Source organism: Protomyctophum parallelum, assembly GCF_964188405.1.
Source record: "Protomyctophum parallelum genome assembly, chromosome: 2".
In the NCBI taxonomy this organism is placed as follows: Eukaryota; Metazoa; Chordata; class Actinopteri; order Myctophiformes; family Myctophidae; genus Protomyctophum; species Protomyctophum parallelum.
This window is the reverse complement of record NC_139699.1, coordinates 14,172,929-14,198,325: the sequence shown is the minus strand read 5'-3', so window position 1 is coordinate 14,198,325 and position 25,397 is coordinate 14,172,929. Positions and strand designations below refer to the sequence as shown.

At 44.2% G+C, this 25,397-nt stretch overlaps 1 protein-coding gene across 1 annotated transcript in view; it reads left to right on the top strand.

Moving 5' to 3' along the window:
* Positions 1-23,220, top strand: part of LOC310854527 (SH3 and multiple ankyrin repeat domains protein 2-like) — a gene marked incomplete at both ends in the record, with an annotated part of 149,655 nt that extends 126,435 nt beyond the window's left edge. The window contains 5 exon segments of the mRNA XM_083759207.1: positions 2,262-2,759; positions 4,237-4,531; positions 5,605-5,984; positions 7,164-7,444; positions 22,662-23,220. Coding sequence (XP_083615333.1) covers positions 2,262-2,759; positions 4,237-4,531; positions 5,605-5,984; positions 7,164-7,444; positions 22,662-23,220 — 2,013 coding nt within the window.
* Positions 23,221-25,397: the final 2,177 nt, after the last annotated feature.

The following is a 25,397-nucleotide window of genomic DNA, read 5'->3' as shown; positions in this document are numbered from 1 at the left end:
GTTTTTGTTCGTTAAAGTAAAATATAGATTTTATTGCATACATAATGTTAGCGTTAGTGATGTTAGTGATTACCGGCAACAAATGTAATAAATCAGGAAAGAATAATGCAACGACGTAAATCAACGCCGTTCATTATGCATTTCCAGAAAGTATATGGAAGGCATCAAATTAATTCTCACTAGGGAAATAATCAAAACGGGATTGATAACGCAGGAAGGAACTATTATAAGGTAGCTATAATTTCATATTCGTAGCACAAGAAAGCCAGTGGTCACGTGACTTGACACATTTACGCCCCCCAGGCCCCAACTTGTCACTTTTAGCAGGACCGGGAAAGTCTGACGTTCTGACAGTCCTGCAACTGACAGTCCTGCATTAAGTGACGAGTTGGGGGTGAGAAGGTGTTGGAATATGACACATTTTAAGACAATGCGTGTGTGTGTGTGTGTGTGTGTGTGTGTGTGTGTGTGTGTGTGTGTGTGTGTGTGTGTGTGTGTGTGTGTGTGCGTGTGCGTGTGCGTGTGCGCAGGGTTGGGAAGTAACGGATTACTAATCAGAGTAAAAAAAAAACGTAACTGTAACGTCTTAGAGTACATTTTAAAATGTGTAATCTGGATTGCAGTAACGGGGGTGTTGTAACGGGGGTTACATGAGGATTACATTCTCCCCTTCCCCTCATTAATTTTACAAACAAGTTATAAATTATTATAACACCAAACGGAATGGATTGGAGTTGAGCGCAGCGCGCACCTCTCTGACTCCTCACAGTGGAGGCTGCTGCTGCGTCAGGGCGGTGTTGCCAATTTGCGAGAGAAATAACCAACCAGGTCTATGAAAACAAGCCCAAAAGAAGCGACTATAAAAGGCCACACGAGCACTTCAAAGCTATATATATCGTCCATTAAACAATGTGCATATTTATATATGTTGGCTATTTGAAAATAGACGATCTACAAGCTCACAACCGTTCTACCATTATTTACAAGCAACTTCAGAAAAATAAGCCCAATGTGGCTTATAATAATCAGACCAGGCAACACTGCAGATATACTAGATAGGAGAGCATATATGATATATTGGATTGGGGATAAATAATGGGTAGCGCAGTCTTCTCTTTTAGGTCAAATACAATGAGGCTTTTTATTTAAAGAGTAGCCTACGGGGTATAAATATAATTGTATAGGGCTGAGTTCTTTGTAGACTATATAAATGAGTCTTTACTGTCTAGTCAATGTTTTAAACTCATGCCATGTCTATCTAAATGAGTGTCAGCCAGGAATGTCAAAAAGAGTTTTTATTTGCCACTTTGACCACACAAAGTTGTTGGTTGTTGTCAATCAAACAATTCTAAATGGTTCTGTAGGTCAAGATGCATTTTTCTTATGATCTGTTATAAGTTGACACAATGACTCTACAGTAATGTAACTGTTCAGAGAGGTCAAATTCTTAATTAAATGACCTTAACCATATTTCAGTTGTCCTTATCTTAATTTCATAGGCTCAACATTCTTGTCTACCAATGGTAAAACTTGTATTATCTAATTAAATTGAGTTTTAATTAAGTAACTGAAAGTAACTTGTAGTTACTTTTTAAATGGAGTAATCGGGATTACGTTACTGACTACATTTTTTAGCTAGTAACTTGTAACTGTAGGGGATTCCTTTTTAAAAGTAACCCTCCCAACCCTGCGTGTTCGTGTTCGTGTGCGTGTGTGTGTGTGTGACAGGGCTAAATGACGGGCGGTGACAGGACTGCATGTTTATTTCAGCGATGTCTAAATGTTTTCTGCCAGTCTTTCTCTCCGCTTTCATCTGTCCAAACCTTTATAGACTGAACTGATGCAATCGCACACACACACACACACACACACACACACACACACGCACAGAGCGGGTTTGCTAGTTTTTATTTCGTTTTTATTAGTTTTTGCGTTAGTTTTTTCCCTTTCAAGACGTATTCATCAGGTGCAGGTTTGAAAAGAGCCAGAGTAAGTATTGCGTAATAAAAACTCAATAAAAGATACCATTTAAAAATATATATAGTTACGGATTAAGCTTATAAATACATTGACATAAACTATAAGAGCATTTTCTCTATCATTTCAGTTAGTTGTTTTAGTTAGTTTTGTAAACGCACAATACAGTTTCAGTTTATCGTTTTTCTTTCTATTTATTTATTCATTTATTTTAGTTTAGTTAGTTTAGTTTTTTTGTTAGTTCTAGTATAATCCACTATAATAACCTTCCTTTCCCCCCAAAGCAGCCCGAGTGTCAGTCCCTCCCCCCCAACGCCGCCTCGTCCTCCAAACCCGACCTCAACCAGCCGCTGTTCATCGACACCAAGCTGCGCACGGGCATGGAGGCGAGCTTCCCCCCCGCGGCGGCGGCGGCCCCCACCACCAGGGGGGGCTCCGGGCGCGCCCACGGCACCCTGCGGCGCCAGATGACGGAGCAGAGTCATCTGGATGGCGGGCGGGAGGAGCGCCAGCGGCAGCAGCAGCGCCACCCGGTGGTGGAGGAGAGGAAGAGCGCGCCGGCCGACGGCGGCCTGCTGATGGTGCACACCAAGGAGGACGTCAGGGACAGCCCCTCGGAGCTGAGAGACCTCAACCTGAGACCCCTGATGTCCTCCGACCCCAACCTGAGACCCCTGATGACCTCCGACCCCAACCTGAGACCCCTTATGACCTCTGACCCCAACCTGAGACCCCTGGGTTCGGAGCTGAGAGACCCCAACCAGCCTGCAGCGGTGGAAAACGTACTACTCAACGTTTATTTATTGACGTAAAAGTATCAAATGCCGCAATTATGTCTGTTTATGCCTAAAAGTAAAAGTCCAGAATTCTAAATTTACTTGAGGGGAAAAGTACAAAAGCATTGGTGTCAAAATGTACTTAAAGGACAACTTTAGTTTTTTTCAACCAAGGTTCATGTTTTAGGTTATTATTAGAGAAAGTAAAAGATGAGTGTTAAAAGATGAGTGTTAACGTTACTCAACGTTTATTTATTGACGTAAAAGTATCAAATGCCGCAATTATGTCTGTTTATGCCTAAAAGTAAAAGTCCAGAATTCTAAATTTACTTGAGGGGAAAAGTACAAAAGCATTGGTGTCAAAATGTACTTAAAGGACAACTTTAGTTTTTTTCAACCAAGGTTCATGTTTTAGGTTATTATTAGAGAAAGTAAAAGATGAGTGTTAATTATTTTTCATTTGCTGCTTTCTTTCGTTTGAGTGATTTTAGCTGTTTTTGACAGGGGGTGGGGGCATTCAAGCATGGGGCTAAATATGTATTTTTTTACAAAATATTATGGCGATTTATTTTTTTATAATTATATTTAAATATAAAATATTTTATATTTACTAGAGTCCTAATAAACCCCAGGAAATTACATCTGGCCACAGAAGATCACAGGATCTACTGAATGTAAAGGAGGCCTACTGGGGGGAAGCCACACTGTGTCATAGACTCAATATGCAGTTTGACACATTCAGTAGATCTCGTGATCTTTTGTGGTCAGATGTAATTTCTTGGAGTTTATTAGGACTATAGTAAATAATAAAAAAATAAATCGCCTTAATATTTTGTAAAAAAATACATATTTAGCCCCATGCTCGAATGCCCCCGACCCCCTGTCAAAAACAGCTAAAATCCCTAAAACGAAAGAAAGCAGCAAATGAAAAAAACACTCATCTTTTACTTTCTCTAATAATAACCTAAAACATGAACCTTGATTGAAAAAAACTAAAGTTGTCCTTTAAATTCAGTAGTATATAAATATTGCCCGTCGTCCATCTAAATGTTATAATATAGATGCACTTTTTTATCGTGTAATGTAACCATTAATTTATTAACCACTTGATCAATGTGTCATCCCTGTTTCGGGAAATGTCATCCTCCTCTCCCTCCCTCTCTTCCTCCCTCCCTCCTCTCACTCCCTCCTCTCCCTCCCTCCCTCCCTCCCTCGGTCCTCTTCTCCTCTTCCTCCCTCCCTCTCTCTCCCCTCCCACCTCTCCCTCCCTCTCTCTCCTCTCCCTCCCACCTCTCACTCCCTCTCTCTCCCCTCCCTCCTCTCCCTCCCTCCTCCCTCTCCCTCTCTCCCCTCCCTCCTCTCCCTCCCTCCTCCCTCTCCCTCTCTCCCCTCCCACCTCTCCCACCTCTCCCCTCCCTCCCTCTCTCCTCTCCCCTCCCCTCCCTCTCTCCCCTCCTCTCCTCCCTCCTCTCCCTCCTCCCAGGTGCAGAGGCGGAGCATCACCTCCGGAGTGGGCGGAGAGTCCCTGGACGAGCCCGTCAAGCTGCCGTTCCGCATCCCGCCGCCTCCGCTGGCGTCGGTGGACATCGACGAGGGCGAGTTCGTCTTCTCGGAGCCCCTCCCCCCTCCGCTGGAGTTCGCCAACAGCGTGGACATCCCGGACGACGCCGTGGCCGCCATGCTGCTGCAGAGGCGGAACGGAGGGGGCGGGCCTCCGTCCTACCAGGCCCATGCCCCGCCCCCCGTCAGAGGAGGCGTGGATAACTGCCTCCCGCCCGGTACGCCTGTCATCATTAATACGTCATCATCTGATTGTTTGTGAGGGGCGCTAGCCCCTCCTATGTCCAGCTGTGAGGGTGTGTGTAAACACCAACATTGAAGACGAATGTGATGAGTACAAATTGTGATTGGTCAGAATGAGCTGATGTTGATGATGATGTGTGATGAGAAGAGCGCCGCTCACTTCACACTGGTGTGATTTTCATTTTTTATTTTTTATTGACCTTTATTTAATCAGGGAAGACCGTTGAGAGCACGATCTCTTTTACAAGGACGCCCTGAGAATCATGATCACACATACAAATAATCTGATTATGACATCATCATGTGATTATGACATCATCACTTTATCACAACCAGATGGAGTTTAATTTCTCTCCAGTCCAAAGGCCCTTTAATATGATGACATAATATAATTACGGATCCCTGTGATTATGGTAAACTAAGCCATCTTTACTGTTGTTGTCTTTCACCGCGGCATGCAACTTCACTAATCTCCAGGCTCCAGTCAAAGTGCGGATGGAGCTGTTCTGTTGCCATTTCTATCTTTCCCTCTCTTTTATTCTCTTTTATTCTCGTCTTGTTTTGACTTTTCAAACAATCCAAACTCAACTTTAAAATAATCAAAACTCCACGGGTCACAGACAAAGTCAGAGAGAGAAGGATGAGGCTGGCAGGGCACTGCGTCAGGCACACAGAACTTGAGGCAAGTAAATTGGCCCTATGGGAGCCGACCCAGGGCAGGAAAGAAGCGTACCATCTATGTAGACGTGCTGCAGACACTGCAACACTGCAGAGCTCAATAACCTGATGTTGGATAGGAAATTGTGGAGGGCAGCGATCCAGGAATTCCGTTGGCTAGACCTCAATCTCGCAGCAACTATGGCATATAGACACATACAAAACACCTGGGGGTCTATTAGAGTAACGTTAAGTCCATAGACAACACCTGGGGGTCTATTAGAGTAACGTGAACTCCATAGACAACACCTGGAGGTCTATTAGAGTAACGTTAACTCCATAGACACATACGAAACACATCACGTCTTTAACGTTTGTGTGACACCAACAGGCTACCCTCCCCACCCCCCCACCCCCGACATGGACCTGGGCGGGACCATCCACGGCGACTCGGGGATCGAGGAGGCGGACTGCGTCAGCCGCAGCAGCGGAGACCCCCAGCACAACATGGACGCCACCAGCACCGTGTCCAGCATCTCCACGCTCTCGTCCGAGGGGGGCTTCTGCGACATGAGCGCCCTGGAGGGCCTCTACGGCGCCCCCCCCACCGACTACCTGGCGGAGCGCCCCCCCGTGCCCCCGCCCAAGCCGCCCAAAGCCACCAAGTCCACGGCCGTCATCATGAACCGCACGGCGCTCTACCACCACGACATGGCGCTCATCGAGGAGCCACTGGAGCCCCCCTCGGCCTACGGTGTGCCGCCATCCCAGGTAGGACGTCTTAGCCCGTAGCACTCGCCGTAGCACCTGCCCTATAGCCTCGGCGACCTTACAGGCGTATCAAAGGCTCACCTTATGTAACTTAGATATAGCATTTTATGTAGACACAGCACTCTATAGTGTATAAGCATGGTTTCATTATATAGATATTATATTACATAGATATTCCACTGTTCTTTATGGTTCTTAGCGTACGTATGATTCTTGATGACTATTTTTGAGGGGCTATTTTGTGTTACAGGGTTAAGAGTGTCTGCAAATGCCTAAATTGTAAATTGTAGGACGTTTTGTGTGTCATTATTGTCACTCGAATGGTTGGCAATCGGCCTCTTAAAGGTATATTCAGTGATTTCACTTAATTCAAATATCACTTATTTTTTTGTTTTGTTGTGATAATCCTCCCTACTATAGAGTGTGCTGACCATATAAGGAGTTCCTCCCTGTCCCCAGTTAACCCCTGGGGGTCAAAAAACCTTAGGTTTTGTTTTTTACACTCTATCCTGATTGGACGAAAGGCTGGGTCCCACAGCCAAAAACGAAACCTAAGGTTTTTTGAGTGAAATCACTGAATATACCTTTAATGGTGTTTCTGTCGTTGGACAGTAATGGAACATTATTATTCTATTTCAGAATCATAATAAGTCTGTTTTGCCTTCAGGCTTCGTAAACAAAACAATAATTCTGTTTGGCCTTTCATGAACAAAATACATGTAGATTGGCTGTGTGGAAATGATTCTGACCAGTAGTAAAAAAAAAAAGAACTGCAATATAGAAGAAACAAGTTTTCAAATGTATAAATTGTATACAAAACTTTTGAAAATAGCCGATCTACAAGCTCACTTGTAGATGGAGTAGAAGTAAAAGTAGGAAGTGGAAATACTCAAGTAAAGTACAAATACCTCGAAATTGTACTTAATGATGTGCTCTGACGATGATGCAAAGTTGCGATTACACAATAATAATGAACTCAAATCTTTGCTTCTGGGGGGGGTTCCTGGAACAACATATTTTCAGATGGCGAAATACAGATAATTCCGGGGTTCCTTGACGTGAAAAAAAGGTTGAGCACCACTGACATAGAAACATAGGTTCTTCCGAAAACTCTTTTGTCTTCGAACCGGCCTCAGGTCTAAATGTGTAATAATCCCCCCCCCCCCCCCCCCTTCCCAGGCACCTCCCCCGCCTCCCCCCGGGTCCTCGGACCCCCCGCGGACGCCGGGCGGCGGCAGCGCTCCGCGGACGTCGTCCAAGCTGTGGGGTGACCAGCAGCCCCCCGAGCTGCGCAGCCCGCCCGGCACGCCCGACCCCAAAAACACCGTCATCACGGAGCTCAGCTCCATCCTACAGCACATGAACCACCGCCCGGACCGCTCGCCCAACCCGCGGGACGGCCTCAACTCTCCGCCGGGGGGCGCCACCACCACCACCACCAGGGGAGCCTTCGGAACCAGGTAATTCATCCGATGGAAAGTTCTATTTGCTTTTTGCCCTCATTCTCTCACCAACAGGTGTGGGATCGCAGAATTATAGATAGATACTTTATTTGTCCTTTCGGAAATTAGTTTTGTGCTCAGCAGTCATCAGGATACAGAAAACATATACAAACAAACAAATCACATAGTACATAGACAATAAAGAAACAATGCCAACAGAAGGCCACCAGTCATAGTTCCAAGAGGCATCACATCACACTTTATGCACGGAACTGAGATGGGACCTGCTTGTTCATAAGTCCTATACTTATAGCCTAGGAACAAACGATCTTGAGGCCCTAGCCTGCAGAGAAGGTACCATGTACCGTCGGCCTGATGGTAAAAGATGGCATTGGCTGTGTAACGGGTGTGTGTTGTCCCTAGTAATGGCTTTCCCCTTCCTGAGTACTCAATGGGTCTCATACATTGAGGTCATACTCTCAAATCGTACCCCAGCTATTTTGCTGGACACGCTGATGATTTTATGGAGTTTGAAACAAAACAAAATGTCAGTGCACTCTCCACAAAGGGTCGATGGAAAAGTGCCATAACATTTCTTTCCACGTTATACAGTTATACTGCAGCCTCAGCTGACCTTTCTTATAGATGGAATGAGTCCAAGCTGAATTTCATGTCAGCTTGGAATCAATCCTCCACAATCACTACCCCATCCCCACCAATGACTATTTCCTGGTGTGCATATATATTGAAATTTTATTTCCTTCAGAGGATAGCCCTTTGAGATGTATCATCTCGTTTTAGAGGGGGTCCTCGGGCACAACACAATGAATACAGTACAGACAAAACAATACATTAAACATGAGCACCAGTCCTAAAGTAAAATATGACCTCCTTAGTTTTTTTGATATTCAGCTGAAGGAAGTTACTCTTGCACCAACCGGCAAACTCATCCACTGTTCTTCGATAGCTTATCTCATCATCCTCAATCAGACCGACAATAGCTGTGTCGTCTGCGAATTTAACAATACAGCTGTTGTCTGACTCACTCCTGCAGTCGCTTTGTGTACAGCGTGAACAATACCAGTGAAATCACGCTCCCTTGCGGAGCCCCCGTGTTGGTCGTAATGGGGAGAGATATTGCTTTATTCACCTTGACATGTTGTACCCGCTCAGTCAGGAATGACTCCACCCACCTGGTGATATTGGTGTTCCATATCAAACAGTTTCCTCATCAAAATATGAGGTCTCATTGTGTTAAACGCAGAGGAGAAGTCTACAAAGAGTACCCGAGCATATCGTTTCTTTTGAGGTTCATCTATGGTAGTAGATCTTATTAAGCATAAGAAGAAGAGCGTCATCAGTGCCCCTCTCCTTTCTATATGCAAATTGCAAGGGGTCCATTTCAACTAAGGAGGTTATTTAAGATAATGCGCTCCAAGCTTTTTATTAACAGTGTTGTCAAGGCAACCAGCCGATAGTCGCTAAGGACTTTGGGATTAGTTAAGGATTTTGGGATTATTATCACACTATTTGTACTTACCAGCTCAGTATCCTTGTGGTTAGTATTTGTACCTAATATTCTTGTGGTTAGTAGTACTCAGTATTATTGTGGTTAGTATTTGTACTCGGTATCTTTGTAGTTAATATTTGTACTCTGTATTCTTGTGGTTAGTAGTACTCAGTATTCTTGTGGTTAGTATTTGTACTCAGTATCTTTTTGCAGAACTTCTTGTACATTTTGACGAGTAATGTATTGTAGCAGAATGTAGTGTCAGGGTTCCCTGTCCCATGCAATAGCGGCCCCAGCTCTTATTGGTGCGCTAAAGCGCCTCCATGCCTTTGATCAGCATGCATTTTGACGATGCATGCGCACTGGCGCAACACGTCTTTGCACCCCCTGCAGATATATGGGAGGCTGGCATTCACAGCACCCACTCTTACCCTAATGTTGTTGGTTGAACAGGGTCCCCCACTGTCTCTGTCTCTCTCTCTCTCTCTCTCTCTCTCTCTCTCTCTCTCTCTCTCTCTCTCTCTCTCTCTCTCTCTCTCTCTGCATAAGGAGGAAATAAAAAGGATGGTAAATTATTCAGAGCTGTCATACATTTTGCACGAGCCTTTCCCACATCCCTCCTCATCACAGCGAGAGAGAGAGAGAGAGAGAGAGAGGGAGAGAGAGAGAGAGAGAGAGAGAGAGAGAGAGAGGCGTGTGGCGCTCTGCTCACACAGGGACAGAGGATAGATTTGTGTCCTGTGGTCATGCTCTATAAGTGAATAAACTGCACAGCGGTCGGTCCAACATCTCAGGTAAATTGGACAGAGAGACGTGTCTCTACCATTCACACCACGCCTTGTCATGTTCATCTTCTACAGCAACGCTCACTGGAAATAATGATCGACCTACATTTAGGCTACTACCCACGTTCTTTTGGGAAATCAATACATTACTGTGCCCAGCTATTTTTTGCCTTAGGAGCCTTTTCTCAAGGCCGTCAAAAACGCTAGTTTTGATTAGATCGTAATCTGTGATTTAGATTCAACCACCAGACCTGAAATGTAACCTAAGTATCTTCTAGTGTGTCTACAATTTAAAGGGTCTCAGAATACCTTGGCATCTGGCTGGATGATACATTGTCATTTAAATTCCACACTGAACATCTTGAAATCATTGAAAACCTGAGAGAAAAAAAAATGATTTTCTCTATAGGAACAAAGCATGTTTTCCGGCATCCTGTAAAAAGACAATCAAGCCACATTTCTCTCTGTTCTGGAATATTCAATTCAATTCAATTCAATTAGCCTTTATTGTCTCAGAGGAGAAATTTGTCTTGAAATTTGTCTTGGGCCCCAAGAGACAGCATAAATACATACATACAGTTCATAGTACAGTACAGTACCCACAGTGTGCAAATATATCAAGACGTTCAAGTATTACAGCATTGCACTCTCCCTCCATAAGGTCTTCCCCGTTCCCCCCAGTAGTTACTTGCGCAAGCAGAGCGCGCAAGTAATGTGATCGGCCTGGTCCATTTGTCGTGACAGCCGTTCCGCCATTTCAGGACCCCCCCAGAAAAACATCAAATCTGTGCCCGTATTGCTGGACCAATGATGACGAAATGACCATATTTCTTACGTCATCATTTAGAGCTAGTCATACACGTATTTCTTACGTCATAATTTAGAGCTAGTCATACACGTATGTGTATAGTCATTTCGTCATCATTGGTCCAGCAATACGGGCACAGATTTGATGTTTTTCTGGGGGGGTCCTGAAATGGCGGAACGGCTGTCACGGTTTTTGGACCAAAGTGACCACAGAATACCGCTAATCAACTTACAACTACACACTTTATACAGTATACTATATATATACTATATATATTTCTTACGTCATCATTTAGAGCTAGTCATACGTATACTATATACATAATCAATAAATAAATAATTTACCAAATTGTGCCTGATCTGCTGGGACTAGAGTACGTGGTGTGTATGTAAGAAATATGGTCATTTCGTCATCATTGGTCCAGCAATATGGGTACAGATTTGATGTATGACTAGCTCTAAATGATGACGTAAGAAATACGTGTATGACTAGCTCTAAATGATGACGTAAGAAATATGGTCATTTCGTCATCATTGATCCAGCAATACGGGCACAGATTTGATGTTTTTCTGCGGATGAGGAAAAGATATAGAGAAAAAGATATAGGTGGGGGAGTTATGTTTGCTATAAAAGAAGATATTTCCATTGAAGAAATTCCAACTGAAAGCAGGATATTAGAGAAAGTAGAACATATATGTATACATATAAAAGATAAAAATCTATATATCATTCTTATGTACAGATCACCTAAAACAGAGCTTTCAAAATTAAACACATTTCTCGAATACATGGTACAGTATATATCATCTCCGACTTCTGCAATTTTGATAATAGGAGATTTCAATGAAGACCATAATACTAAGATAGAAAGAAGTATAAAGACCTACATGTCAAAATTAGGCTTTAAACAATTAAATACAAATCCAACTACAGATTACGGAAATATTTTAGATCATGTATATTTTAACAAATGTGAAAGTATTATTATAGAAATTGAAGTTAGAGACACATATTACTCTGACCATGATTTAGTATTAATATCACTATAGTCTAACATGAAATAGATTTAAAATTAAATTAAATTTTTTAATTCAGTTTATATACTTTTTTTTATAGGCGTTTACATACATAAATTAGATAGGTAGTAAATAGTTACACCTAATAATTACACATTTCAAATGTTCCTTCACAGAGATATTGAGATTCCACCGTTTACAGAAAAAGTATACTGTATAACATATTTTAATTCAGTTTATATACCTTTTTTTTTCAACACATATAAGTGATTTATTTTTCTCTGAAAAAAAAGGGATCCAGAATATATCTACAACGATAAAACAGTATTTCTTATATAGATAGAAACTAGAATCATACTTAATACTAAATGTTTACATGTATAGTAGGTAGCAAATAATTACATCTAAACATTAATCATTTCAAACATTCCTTCACAGAGATACTGAGATTTGGCAGTTTACAGCGGGCGAAAACATTACATGCGCGCTCTGCTTGCGCACTAGTTGGCCATTTATGGCCTACTAGTGTGCAACAAGCAAGTATGCACTCGACAGAGTGCAGTTCTAGTTAGTTATCTGTTATTATACAACAGGTCGTTTCGAGGAAGCAATCTGATTGGTTGAAACAGCCTTCTAGCCGTGGTTCAAACGAGCACCACTACACACCTAATCAAAACAAATAATTCAGCTGCTCTGTTCTCCCAGAGCGCAGCAAACTCGTGGCTAGGCTAGCTAGTTTCTTGGGACATTTGTGGTCATAGTGACTACATCTGTCATTAAAAAAATACCTTTTTTTCTGCGATTTTCTTAGTTTTAAGGGTAACTGTTGTATAATTGCAATATTACACTCGAGGGTGTGGTTTAACGTGATTATTGCCACTTCAGTGATGCTTGCGGAACTCTACTACGTCTCGTTCCAAACCACACCCTCTCGTGTAATATTGTTTAATTGAGTGCTTTGATTGACAGCCAGTGGAACAAAGGAGAATGTATATCTGTTGAGCTTACAGTATGGTGACCTGTAGCGTCTGCCAGACGGCATCAACTCATATTCTTTATGGAGGATGTGGTTTTGGGTCTCGGGTGATTTTGAGGCCCTGCTTCCTCACTGTTCTCTCAAAAGATTTCTTGAAGAGAAAATGGCATATACCTATGATTTCCCCAGCCCTCTTGACCATAGATATTATAAAAAATAGATGCCTCACTGGCCGTTGCAGTTCATTGGAGCGACATGTATCCCAATGAAGGCGGAAGTGCAGTGCTGAAGGCTTTTTCTTTTTTTACAGTCATGACATACAATACAAAACAAGACAAACAAACAAACAAACACAAACAACAATAGAACATCAGAGCCAGGGGGGGATTAGATTACTAACAGAAAACATTAAAGAATGAACACAAAGCAACAGTTCTCCGCAGCTTTCTTATTTAGAAGTGCTGAAGGCGTTTTCTGAAGGCACGCTGCTTCGCTGCCCAAAGTGACGTCACTCATGCGACTCCTCCATGTCTCTCGCTGTCACTCAAGTGACTACTGGCCAATCACAGCGCGTCTTTTCCGGGACTTATGTTACGCACGCAGAAGCTGCTCATTGAGGGCAAATGCTTTGCAAGGAATCTCTGGAAAATTGTGCCTTCAATGGTGACACACGCCTCAGAGCTGGAAAGGGCGTCTACGTTTATATATCTATGTTCTTGACTGTGAGGTCACCTGTTCCCATCTCTCCTCGTGGAGGAGGATCGGGCTGTGATCCCCACAGAACTTGGATCGAAGACGATCTCCTTTGTTTTTAAAATAAGGTTTTTCTCCTCACACCACCTTACAGCCCCTGCTATCTCTTGTTATATAAGTCGATGTTGGAGGATTGTTTTTCAATAAACTAAGGATTACTGTATCGTCCTAAAACTTTAGGATATAATCATTTGGATGCTGATTCCTCAGTTGGTATGAACAGAAATGGAGATAGGGACATTATTTACAGGACTGCTGCAGCTCCATCCATTTCTAAAGCACCTCGATACAGTTTACCATTCTGACCTAAGATGGGTCACTGGTTATGGTACCCATCTGTTACCCATATGGTACCCATCACTGTACTCTATGGGAACGCAGGCTTGTCCTCTCTGTCTGAGAGGCGGGACAAGCACCGGTATCCATTTATTTTCAAACGCCATCTCAGAAATGGTCCCCTCTTACATTTGTGCTCTATGTTGGATCAGCCAACATCAGCCAACTCAGTTCCCTAAGTCTGTTTGTGTGTTGTGAGTTGTGAGGAGGCGCTCTAGGCGAGCAGCTGTCTTGCTCTATGCTAGGGAAGGGACAGACTGACAGACAGACAGCGGTTCTTGAATTTAATAATGATGCTGATTCGCTGAAGGGGTTGTCTGTCTACGGCGCTGTAGTCCCGTACTCCACTCTCATGATGGAAAATGCTATTTCATGGGGGAGTGGTTAATCAGGCTACGGAAATCTATGACTTTTTTTTTTTGACGTCAAGAGTGGGTATAGAGCCGATCATATAAAATGCATTGGGAAATCTAAAGGTCTATAAAGGTCCTGTGACGAATGACTGTGAGCTTCAGTTCTTCAGCGATTCTCATGGCACAGAACTGCCAAAACTGCGAAAAATGGCGGAATCTGTACGAAAACAACAAGGGGTCTTTTCCGGGTTGGGCTTGGCCCCTAATAATAACAATAAGGTTACAATGTCATGTAGATAGCATGATATCTGTAGTGTCTTGGCACCTAATAATAACAATAAGGTTACAGTGTCATGTAGATAGCATGATATCTGTGCTGTCACCATGACAACAAGACTTGCAGATCATTCATGTTGGGTTTCGGTGTGTGTGAGATAGAGAGAGAGAGAGAGAGAGAGACAGAGAGAGACACAGAGAGAGAGGGGAGGGGGAGGGAGAGAGAGAGAGAAAGAGTGACAGTGTGAAGAGATGTACTAAGACATCAGAGGTCATGAGTCAGAGACCACCCAGACAGATGGTACCACAGAACATGTCTCTCTCTCTCTCTCTTTCAATCTATCTCTCTCTCTCTTTATCTCTCGCTCTCTCTTTCTCTCTATGTCTCTCTCTCTCATATCTCTTTTTTTCCCATAACATCGCATTTGTGTGTGTGTGTGTGTGTGTGTGTGCGTGCATGCGTGTGTGTGTGTGTGTGTGTGTGTGTGTGTGTGTGTGTGTGTGTGTGTGTGTGTGTGTGTGTGTGTGTGTGTGTGTGTGAGTGCATGCGTGCGTACGTGCATGCGTGTGTTGGCTGTGCTCGTGGACGAAAATGGTTGCCTAGCAACCAGCTGATGAGAACAGAGCCTCGAGGCCTGCAGAAACCGCTTATACTTGCGTGCGTGCGTGCGTGCGTGCGTGCGTGCGTGCGTGCGTGCGTGCGTGCGTGCGTGCGTGTAACCCCCAGCAGGGCCCAGCATCCTCAGTGTCACGTGCAGCCTTACGTAACACTGCACAGCCTAGTCAGCCTTCTCATGTGTGTGTGTGTGTGTGTGTGTGTGTGTGTGTGTGTGTGTGTGTGTGTGTGTGTGTGTGTGTGTGTGTGTGTGTGTGTGTGTGTGTGTGTGTGCGCGCACGCACATTTGTTTTCACGCTGCTATAAATACAGCCAGCGTGTGCATGTGTGTGGGTGGGTGACGTGCGTGTGTGCTTGGCAGTCATGTGACCAAGTATAGGTGTGGTCAGCAGTCATGTGACCAGTCAGGTGACCTATAGCAGACCCACAAAGAAATGTCAAAGGGAATTCCCTTTGGCCTAGCGGTTAAGATGTTGCCTCTCCACGTGGGACACCCAAGTTCGATTCCCAGGTGTTACACTCGTTCATGACTCAAACGAGCATTTTTATTAGATTCATTGCGACCGCACGTCGCATTTACTATGAAATCGTGCATTTCCCGTCAGTCAGTTGTTTGGTTGCTTGGTAGGTCACCCCAGGCATGAGTCATTCCGCATGACCATATATGGTGATGTTGTTGCACTCTGATTCACTGGGTGCATTCGAATTAATCACGCTGACCACACTGCCAATACAAACTGATAGGCGAGCCGATAAAGGAGTTAAAGGTTTCATGAAATTTATTTTCATTCATTTTTATTTTTTCGTTTATCTTTGAGGTGTTATGACCTCAGTTACACCCACACAACCTGACCTTTGACCTCAGTTACACCCACACAACCTGACCTTTGACCTCAGTTACACCCGCACAACCTGACCTTTGACCTCAGTTACACCCGCACAACCTGACCTTTGACCTCAGTTAGACCCACACAACCTGACCTTTGACCTCAGTTACACCCGCACAACCTGACCTTTGACCTCAGTTACACCCGCACAACCTGACCTTTGACCTCAGTTAGACCCACACAACCTGACCTTTGACCTCAGTTACACCCACACAACCTGACCTTTGACCTCAGTTACACCCGCACAACCTGAACTTTGAACATTCAGTGGATATTCTGTGGTCTGGGGGTTTGTTTCTCTGTGTGTTCTGAAGCCTTTTGAGCTGCAATGAGGTTCCGTCAACACAACAGAGTTGTTTCTATAGTTACCGATAACCAGTATGGGAGAAGCTGCCGACACTGTGCCTGCATGGAAATGCCAATCCCCCATAATTTATCACATGAGGTCATATTTTACAGTAATACATTGTTTTATATTTTCAATGCTTCCGTTGATATTGCACTACTGTTTTATGTTTATGTTTGTGTATGTGTGTGCGTGCGTGTTTATTTATCTGTGTTGTTACGTGCATGTCCGTGTGCACACGTGTGTGAAAAATCAGTGTGCTCCATTATGTTGTTCATATTATGTCTGTCTGTCTGTCTGTCTGTCTGTCTGTCTGTCCTCCATCATGCATCCTGTGGATAAAGTCGGCGTTAACTCAGAGCTGTAAGTTGTTCTCATAAAGTGTGCAGTGTGACCTCTTCAAGTGTACATGGTGTTCAAGTGTACTAGTGTTAAAGTGTGCAGTGACCTCTTCAAGTGTACATAGTGTTAAAGTGCACTAGTGTTAAAGTGTGCAGTGACCTCTTCAAGTGTACATAGTGTTAAAGTGCACTAGTGTTAAAGTGTGCAGTGACCTCTTCAAGTGTACATAGTGTTAAAGTGCACTAGTGTTAAAGTGTGCAGTGACCTCTTCAAGTGTACATGGTGTTAAAGTGTACTCGTACTATAGCAGAGTCCTGCACAGTCCAATATTCGAACCCCGCACCCGCCCCGCCCGTCAACAAATGGACCCGTTAACCACCCGTTACCCGTTCGTATCACAGGCACCGATAGCTATCTTTGACTTTATTTCTTCCATGGTGGTGGTGGGCGGGTGTAGTTGACTGAGGCCACTGCTGCTTAATATCACAGCATAAAGTTATATCATGATTTCGACCTGAATAATATATCAACAAGGAAAGGATGATAAAAAAGGGATGATGACCGTCTTGATCCAAGGCTGTTTCTGTATGAAAAGATTACGTTAGAACCTTAGTTAAACTAGCAGAGTGACGCATTAAGCCCACATTACCTGGGTTATAGCTTACATCTTGTGTTGAATGCTGACATAATCCCTTGGTGTTTCATCAGCGCGAGCGTGACGAAAATAGGCTACAGCCTGGTGATAAAAAATAAATACCACACGTGAAATGCTACGACAAGGAAGCAAGGATTAGGCTGTGATGTCACTGCTATGCAACAAGAAAATAGCACACTAAGCACAGCAGCAGAAACAGAACGCCATTATGAAGGAATCTGACGTAACTTCTGTCTCTGCTGTTGAGAAGCACCCAGCTCAGCTGTTGTTTATAACATCCTGCAGTGCGGGTGCGCTGATTAAAAAAGGTCACCCACCCGTGCTTCGTTGCGTTCCGCCCATCCCCGCACCCGTTAACTTATAAAAGTATATTTTTTTCCGCCCGTTTCCACCCATCAAACTCGGGTACCCACGGGGGATCCGCGGGTATCCACTATCCGAGCCGGTGCAGGACTCTGACTCATAGGGCTGTATTTTGTGTGTCTTAATTACCAGGTCTTATTCCCTAACTTGAGTAAACTAAAGACCTGGTGCTCTTTGGCCACTCAGAATAGCCAAATGGCATTGATCACGCCTCCAGGTCTTTAGTTTACTCAAGTTAGGGAATAAGACCTGATACTTAAGACACGCAAAATACAGCCCATAGTGTTAAAGTGTGCAATGTGCCCTTCTTCTAAGTGGTGTTATAAAGTGTGCTCATAATAAGTGTGCCGTGACCTCTGACCTTAACTATAGACTAGAGCGTCATAGTCCCGCCCCCTTTCAGAACGACGAGGGCACCACCCAAAGACTCTTTCCCGTTCATGTTCTGCGTGCGGTGCTTCTTCGTCGGCCGGGCGGCCCAGTTCCATTTTGGCAGGACGACAACCCTCACAGTTCCTTCACTTCCCTCAGGCGTGTTCCATATGGTCGTGGAGGAAGGACACGGCAGCATCTAGGCCAGTGGATGTCAGTCTGGAAACATTGTGTCCCAGAACAGAAGATTTATATATACTGTATATACATATATATATATAACTTTTTATTTAAATAGCGCATCACATCGTGACATGTAGAGCTTGTAGATTATCTATAGTTTTTACACAGGGTTGAAGTGGTTCAACTGATTGTGTTGCTATTCATTCAGGACTGAGACCAGCTTCTACTAAATGTCTTCTTAAATCATGACAGTTTTCTGAATGTTTCTATATCAGTGGTTCTCACAGGGTTAAAACCCTATGTTTCTATATCAGTGGTGCTCACAGGGTTAAAACCCTATGTTTCTATATCAGTGGTGCTCACAGGGTTAAAACCCTATGTTTCTATATCAGTGGTTCTCACAGGGTTAAAACCCTATGTTTCTATGTCAGTGGTGCTCAAACTATTTCATGTCAAGGACCCCAAAAATGATATGTAATTGGCCGCCGCCGACCCCCAACTGAAAATATACAGTATATGTTGTTTCAGGGACTCCCCCAGAAGCAAATATTTTGAGTTAAAAATGTTCGCTCTGAAAGAATATTATATTCAAAGATTTGCGCCACATGTTCAAGATTTTTCAAAGACAGCAGATCTATAAGCTTGCAACGTGGCACTCAGTGCCGCGCTATGAGCTTGTAGGACCCCCTGGGGGTCCCCGCACCCCACTTTGAGACCCACTGATCAGAGCGACCTAATCAGAGTAACCACAGCCACGCGCACTGGGCATCCCTCTATCCTTGTATAACTCTACGGTTAGCGAGCGTACCGATAGGCACAGATATAAGTATTATAGTCCTCCCTACTTTCCATGCCCCGACATGTCTGCTCTAGCCTCGTCCAGCAGAGGGAGTGGTTTACCAGGCTATGTCTGCCCCGCCCTGCGTGTGTGCAGTCCGAGTGAACACAGCCGAGCGCCATTGCTGAAAACAACTTCAGTATGGCCATATAATATTGACCATATTATTCCAACATCTTGATAACAGTTGATAACGTGTATTTAATGCAGTGATAACATATTATGAATCCGTTGCATTCATGGTCTGGAGAGGGCTGTTTTTTTTTACAGACGGGGCAGGAGCTCAAGTCCCTTTGATGTCTATGTGTGCACGTGATATCTATGTGTGCACGTTACTGGTTGTAGATGTGAGGCCAAGCAAAAGCCTGACCAGTTCGTTTTGGGATGTCGGGAGCCTTGTTTTAGGGCCTTTGTCTGAGGTGCTGTGGTACCATGAGGTGCATACTTGTATTGAGGTTGTTTTGGTACCATGAGGTGCTGTGGTACCATGAGGTGCATACTTGTATTGAGGTTGTTTTTTAGGGCCTTTGAGGTGCTGTGGTACCATGAGGTGCATACTTGTATTGAGGTTGTTTTTAGGGCCTTTGAGGTGCTGTGGTACCATGAGGTGCATACTTGTATTGAGGTTGTTTTTAGGGCTTTTGAGGTGCTGTGGTACCATGAGGTGCATACTTGTATTGAGGTTGTTTTTTAGGGCCTTTGAGCTGTGGTACCATGAGGTGCATACTTGTATTGAGGTTGTTTTTAGGGCCTTTGAGGTGCTGTGGTACCATGAGGTGCATACTTGTATTGAGGTTGTTTTTAGGGCCTTTTAGGTGCTGTGGTACCATGAGGTGCATACTTGTATTGAGGTTATTTTAGGGCCTTTGAGGTGCTGTGGTACCATGAGGTGCATACTTGTATTGAGGTTGTTTTTAGGGCCTTTGAGGTGCTGTGGTACCATGAGGTGCATACTTGTATTGAGGTTGTTTTAGGGCCTTTGAGGTGCTGTGGTACCATCAGAGGTGCATACTTGTATTGAGGTTGTTTTAGGGCCTTTGAGGTGCTGTGGTACCATGAGGTGCACAGTCGAAGAAACCTTGAATGAGGGATCCTGAGTCTTCACGGTATTCTTGCTGACTGACCAGTGAGGAGATCCTGTACAGAAATCCTGTCATGTTTAGAATATAAATGGATGAATAAAACCCAGGATGTCCAGAATACACCGCGTACATGCACGTACATAATGCAATGTACTACAATAGCTGACTATAAAATCACATTAAATACAATAACATTACTGCAAGAGACACAGTTGAGTGCCAGGTCAGACTGTGTGTGTGTGTGTGTGTGTGTGTGTGTGTGTGTGTCTATGCGTGTGCGTGCGTGCGTCCACACGTGCGTGCGTCCACACGTGCGTGCGTCCACACGTGCGTGCGTGTCTGTTGTGCACTGGTGTAATCGTGCATGCATGTGCACATTAGAAAGGACGTGTTGTGTGTGTGGATGAGTGCATTTCAGAGATGCATTATGGGTAGGACTGCTGACTTCCATCTCCACGGTCCACGGAGAGCTGCTGCTATTTTTAGCTCTGCTATATTACTTTTTAAATTGTGTGCCTAGTTTGACATCATTGAAAGGCTGGCCGAGGGAGAGGTGGGGGGGAGGGGGGGGGGTCCCAGATGTTTAGCTTAATGTGCAACATTGTTTTCACACTCGTCAGACAACAAACGTCAAACGGACATACAGAATTAGTGCATAATTACACAGGGTACCTTTTTACTACCAAATTGGCCACTGTTGTCAAATATTATGTTTTATTACACGGCTTGGTTGAGTGTGTATGTATATATATATATATATATATATATATATATATATATATATATATATATATAAAATGTTGGCAAACATTGTGAAAAGAGCCGATCGATGATGAGCTCACAACGCCTTGCACTGCGAAGTTCTGTTTGTTGGAGTTGAAGTGCCGATCAAACAGAATCACTGTCTGGTGTTTTACTGCATCGTCTGTTTCCTGAGAGCAACGTTTAGCTGTAAAAGACATTGTGTGTTTGTTTACATGATGGCTGTCATGTTGAATACAGCATAAAATCACAGCAGCGCAGCAGACAGATTGATATGAACCAATCAAGTGCTCTGAGGCTTTGATTAGACAGATTGATGTGAGCCAATCACGTGCTCTGAGCCTTTGATTGGACAGATTGATATTAGCCAATCAAGTGCTCTGAGCCTTTGATTGGACAGATTGATATGAGCCAATCACGTGCTCTGAGCCTTTGATTAGACAGATTGATATGAGCCAATCACGTACTCTGAGCCTTTGATTAGACAGATTGATATGAACCAATCACGTGCTCTGAGGCTTTGATTAGACAGATTGATATGAGCCAATCGGGTGCTCTGAGGCTTTGATTAGACGGCGGTCTGTTATTGAGTTAAAGTGTCATTAATGAAAAAATGCCAGACTGCTGAATACGGTGAGTGACCAATCAGAATCGAGCATTCAGCCGTGATAATTGTATTTAAATGTCTGGATGGATGTGGCATTTGTTCTGCAGTGAACACTGCCACCCAGTGGTAGCTGGGAAACATTACACTACAGTGTTCATGGTAATCCGATCAACGACCCATAGATTAGTATTTGATTATTTTGTTTCATAAACGACCCACAGTGACCCAGAAATACACTTTACACTAATCTTCCCACTTTCATTCAACCTTGCCAATATCATCCGAACATCGTATCGTGCTGTTCAGAAATAAATCCATGATATATAAATCAGCTCACTCTTATAAAGCATGCAACGGTGTTGACGTATTTGTATCTGTTATAAAGTCATGGGTTTAGATTTTAAATCTTTACCAAACACACTTTTTTTCCACCTGGCCTTGAATGCTGTTTGACTGACAGAGTAAACCCTGTCTCTTACTTACTATATTGTACTGTTTGAAATGCAGTTTTTGTCCTCTTTTGTGTCAATCAATCAATATTGATTGCAAATTGGAGGTGGGTTCGGGGAGTGAGGCCAAGTAGTAGCCTGACCAGTTTGTTTTGGGAAGTCAGGAGCCTTGTTTTAGGGGCGTGCATGCATAGTCGAAGAAACCTAGTACTACGGCTTCTGTTAGGGTCTTCAAGGTGTTGTCTTTATGCTGTTGTGGCATTTTGTTTTGATCTTCTCTCTTCTGTTCTTGTTTGTGTTTAACCGATCGTTGTTGTATCTGTGCAGCTTTATAAATAAGGTTTGAGTTTTTGTAATTACAATTTAGGACACTGTGTGTCTGTCCACTGGATTCTCAAACAGTGGGTCGGCCGGCATTTTCATGGGTCCCTTTATTTTTTGTTTCCTACATTTACAGAAAATATTCCCAAAATAAGGCTCGAAGCACCCCATTGTGAGCTTGTAGTGGGTCACTAGTGTGGGTCCCGGGCAAACATCTAATCTCTCTTTGGGTCTCTTGGGAATATAGAATATAATATACTGGATTTGTCATAAAGAATAAAACATACGTATGTTAAATGTATATATCCGCCTTCTGATATTTATCTTTCCATTCCCACAACAATATACAGAAAAACATGGCATATTTTGGACATGGTCGAATGGTGATTCAATTTTAAGCTGTGATTAATCCGATTAAAATGTTTAATCGTTTGACAGCCCTAAAACAATAATACATAATAAAGAATTGCCTAAAACGTCATTATGATTCTTGTCCTACAGCTTTAAAGCGGCACGTTGTCACTTTTCTTTGTATGAATCAAATGTCAAGTTTCATGTTGCCCAACCGGTATCTGTCCTCTGTCCTCGTCCCGCTGCAGGCTTCCCGCCACAGAAGACTCAGGACCGCGGGGGGGCGGGGCGGGCGGCGCCCCCCTCACCACCTCCACCCCTCCCAGCAGCCTCCCGTCGGCCGCCGGCTCCTCCCACCCGGACTCCAGCTCCGCCTCCTGCTCCTCGCTGCCGCCGTCGGGGTTGTCGCCCGGCATCATCATGGGCGCCGACGTGTTCGGTCTGCCCACGCCGCCGGCCAGCGGGCCGGGCAGCGGGGGAGGGGGAGGCGGCTACAGCCTGAGCTCGTCGTGCAGCGGAGCCGGCAGCTCGCGCTCGCCCTCGCCGCTCACGCTGATGACGGCGGCGGCGGCGGCCTCGGGGAAGCCCTTCGCCTCGCGGCCCGTGGAGCTGTGGAGCCGCACCGACGTGGCCGACTGGCTGGAGAGCCTCAACCTGGGGGAGCACCGGCCCGCCTTCCTGGACAACGAGATCGAGGGCGCCCACCTGACCTCGCTCACCAAGGAGGACCTGATCGACCTGGGCGTGACGCGCGTCGGACACCGAATGAACATCGAACGGGCGCTCAAGATGCTGCAGGACAGATAGGAGGGAGGGAGGGAGGGAGGGAGGGAGGGGGGAAACGGAAGAGCGGAATGGACCGTTTTTTTTAACTTCCTACTGGACCTCTTTTTGTCGGTGGAAACAGGACGTTTACGTCCGGAGTGTTTTTCTGAGCCAGGTTAGAAAGCATCTCATCCAAACCCCATGCTGCCACGGGGACACTCTTTTTTTTGTTGTTGTTTTCGTCCTCTTTGCCCCGCCCTCCTCCTCTCCCTCCACCCACCAATCGTTGTTGGGTTCCCAGCGTCCCGCGTCTCAGGGGAACAGGGGGGATGGACAGAGAGAGAGAGAGAGAGAGAGAGAGGCAGGGATAATGGCTGCTAACTGAAGCCCTATATTAGAGTGTGAATCGGGCCTATCGGTCTCATCCAACATGTCAGTGTCCTTCAAAACACTTTGGAAAAGCAGACGTACACAACTGGCCGTGGGCGTTTTCTTTGAAATGAATCACAAGACAAGTCTGTTTGTTTGTTGGCTCACCAAACAGACTATAACACCACCCAAACAACCCACCGCCTTGGAATAACCCTCACCCTAACACCGCCCAAGCAAGCAACCAACCAACCACGACCGCTTTGGAATACTGACTTGGAATAAGACGTTCTTTTGCGGAGCGTCACTCCAGTGCGGGTGAAGCAGGAAGCCAGCTGAGCTGGCGTCGATCGCTTCTTTTCTATCTTTGCTAGAGAATATTTGTTCACTATAGAAACGTCCTGATGCCGGAGTTCAATGTTCTGGGTGCATTTAATTGTCGTAGAGATACTTAGCAGGAGAACAAGACACATTTTGTTTTTGTTTTTGTTTTTTTGCTTCTCACCTTGTTTGTGTCGAAATGGAGGAACCTTTATTTATCTTATATATGTTTAAACGAAAACCCTCTTGAAGCATATAATCTCGTGCACACACACACACACACACATGATATCGCCACACGCAAACATATATAGGCTAAACAGTCTTTCACAAACACTCGCACAGACAGACAGACACACACACGCACATGCACGCGCGTGTGCACATGCGCACACACACACACACACACACACACACATCGCCACTGGGGGGGGCAGAGAGAGAGAGAGAGAGAGAGAGAGAGCAATGCAAGCAGTGTTAATGTCGTCGACTGAAACTATGACGAAAGCGAAATGAAAACTAAGTAAAAACTAAGCTATGGTGAATAAAACTGAGACTAAATATATTGACAATTACGTCAACAAATAATAAAACTAGACTAAATTGTTAGCGGCACGTTGAGAGCTTGTAGATCGGCTATTTTCAGCATGCAGGTAAACGCCAAAATTCAGTCGACTAAAACTATACCTTTTCAGATAACTAGCCTACGTTATATTTTATTCAAAAGACTATGACTAAAACTATCAAAATGCGCTGTCAGAATTCAAACTGGTTACAAAGTTCTCAATCGTTATCGTTTGACGTGATTAAAATAAATGCTAACAATAATCGTATCGCGGATAAGTTACGTTTATCATGACATTGTCCTCTGTCATGCACTGGGATAAATTTGCTTTTGCTGAGCTGAATATCTGGCAACCACTCAATCTATCTGATTATATTAAACAACGTTAAACTCACCAACATTGCAGCTGTGCGAAAAACTTGAATTATCCTGTTTCTATCTGCAAAGTGTTTGTTTCATAAAACGCCACTGTAGACCTTGTTATGAGCTACTTCCTGTTAAGAAATTCCTTGCAGGTGTATTGGAGTTTGGAAGCAGTCGTTTTTAGTCAAACAACCTCCTGCTGCCTCCTGCATGATGTGCAAATTTAAAACAGGTATGCAGGGCTGTTGGGTGATATCCAACGACCACTCCCATACACCGACACTTAGGAAAATAATTACCTGCAAAGAATGTCTTGACAGCTCTCATAACATATCTACGGTGGATTTTTTGAGCGGTGAAACAAACACTGCACACTGAGTTTTGTACAGCTGCAATGTTGGTGAGTTTGAAGTTTAATACAATCAGAGAGGACTTTTCTGTTTGGATGAATGGTCACCTTGCTGGCACGATGGCCGCGGTCTTAAGGAACCCTCCATACTTACACCCTCCACACTTAAACCAAATGGACCCTTATAGATAGGCCTATTTAACTCTTGAGCACACTTTGTACACTTTTTTTTCTTTTTGCCAATCAAGGCCA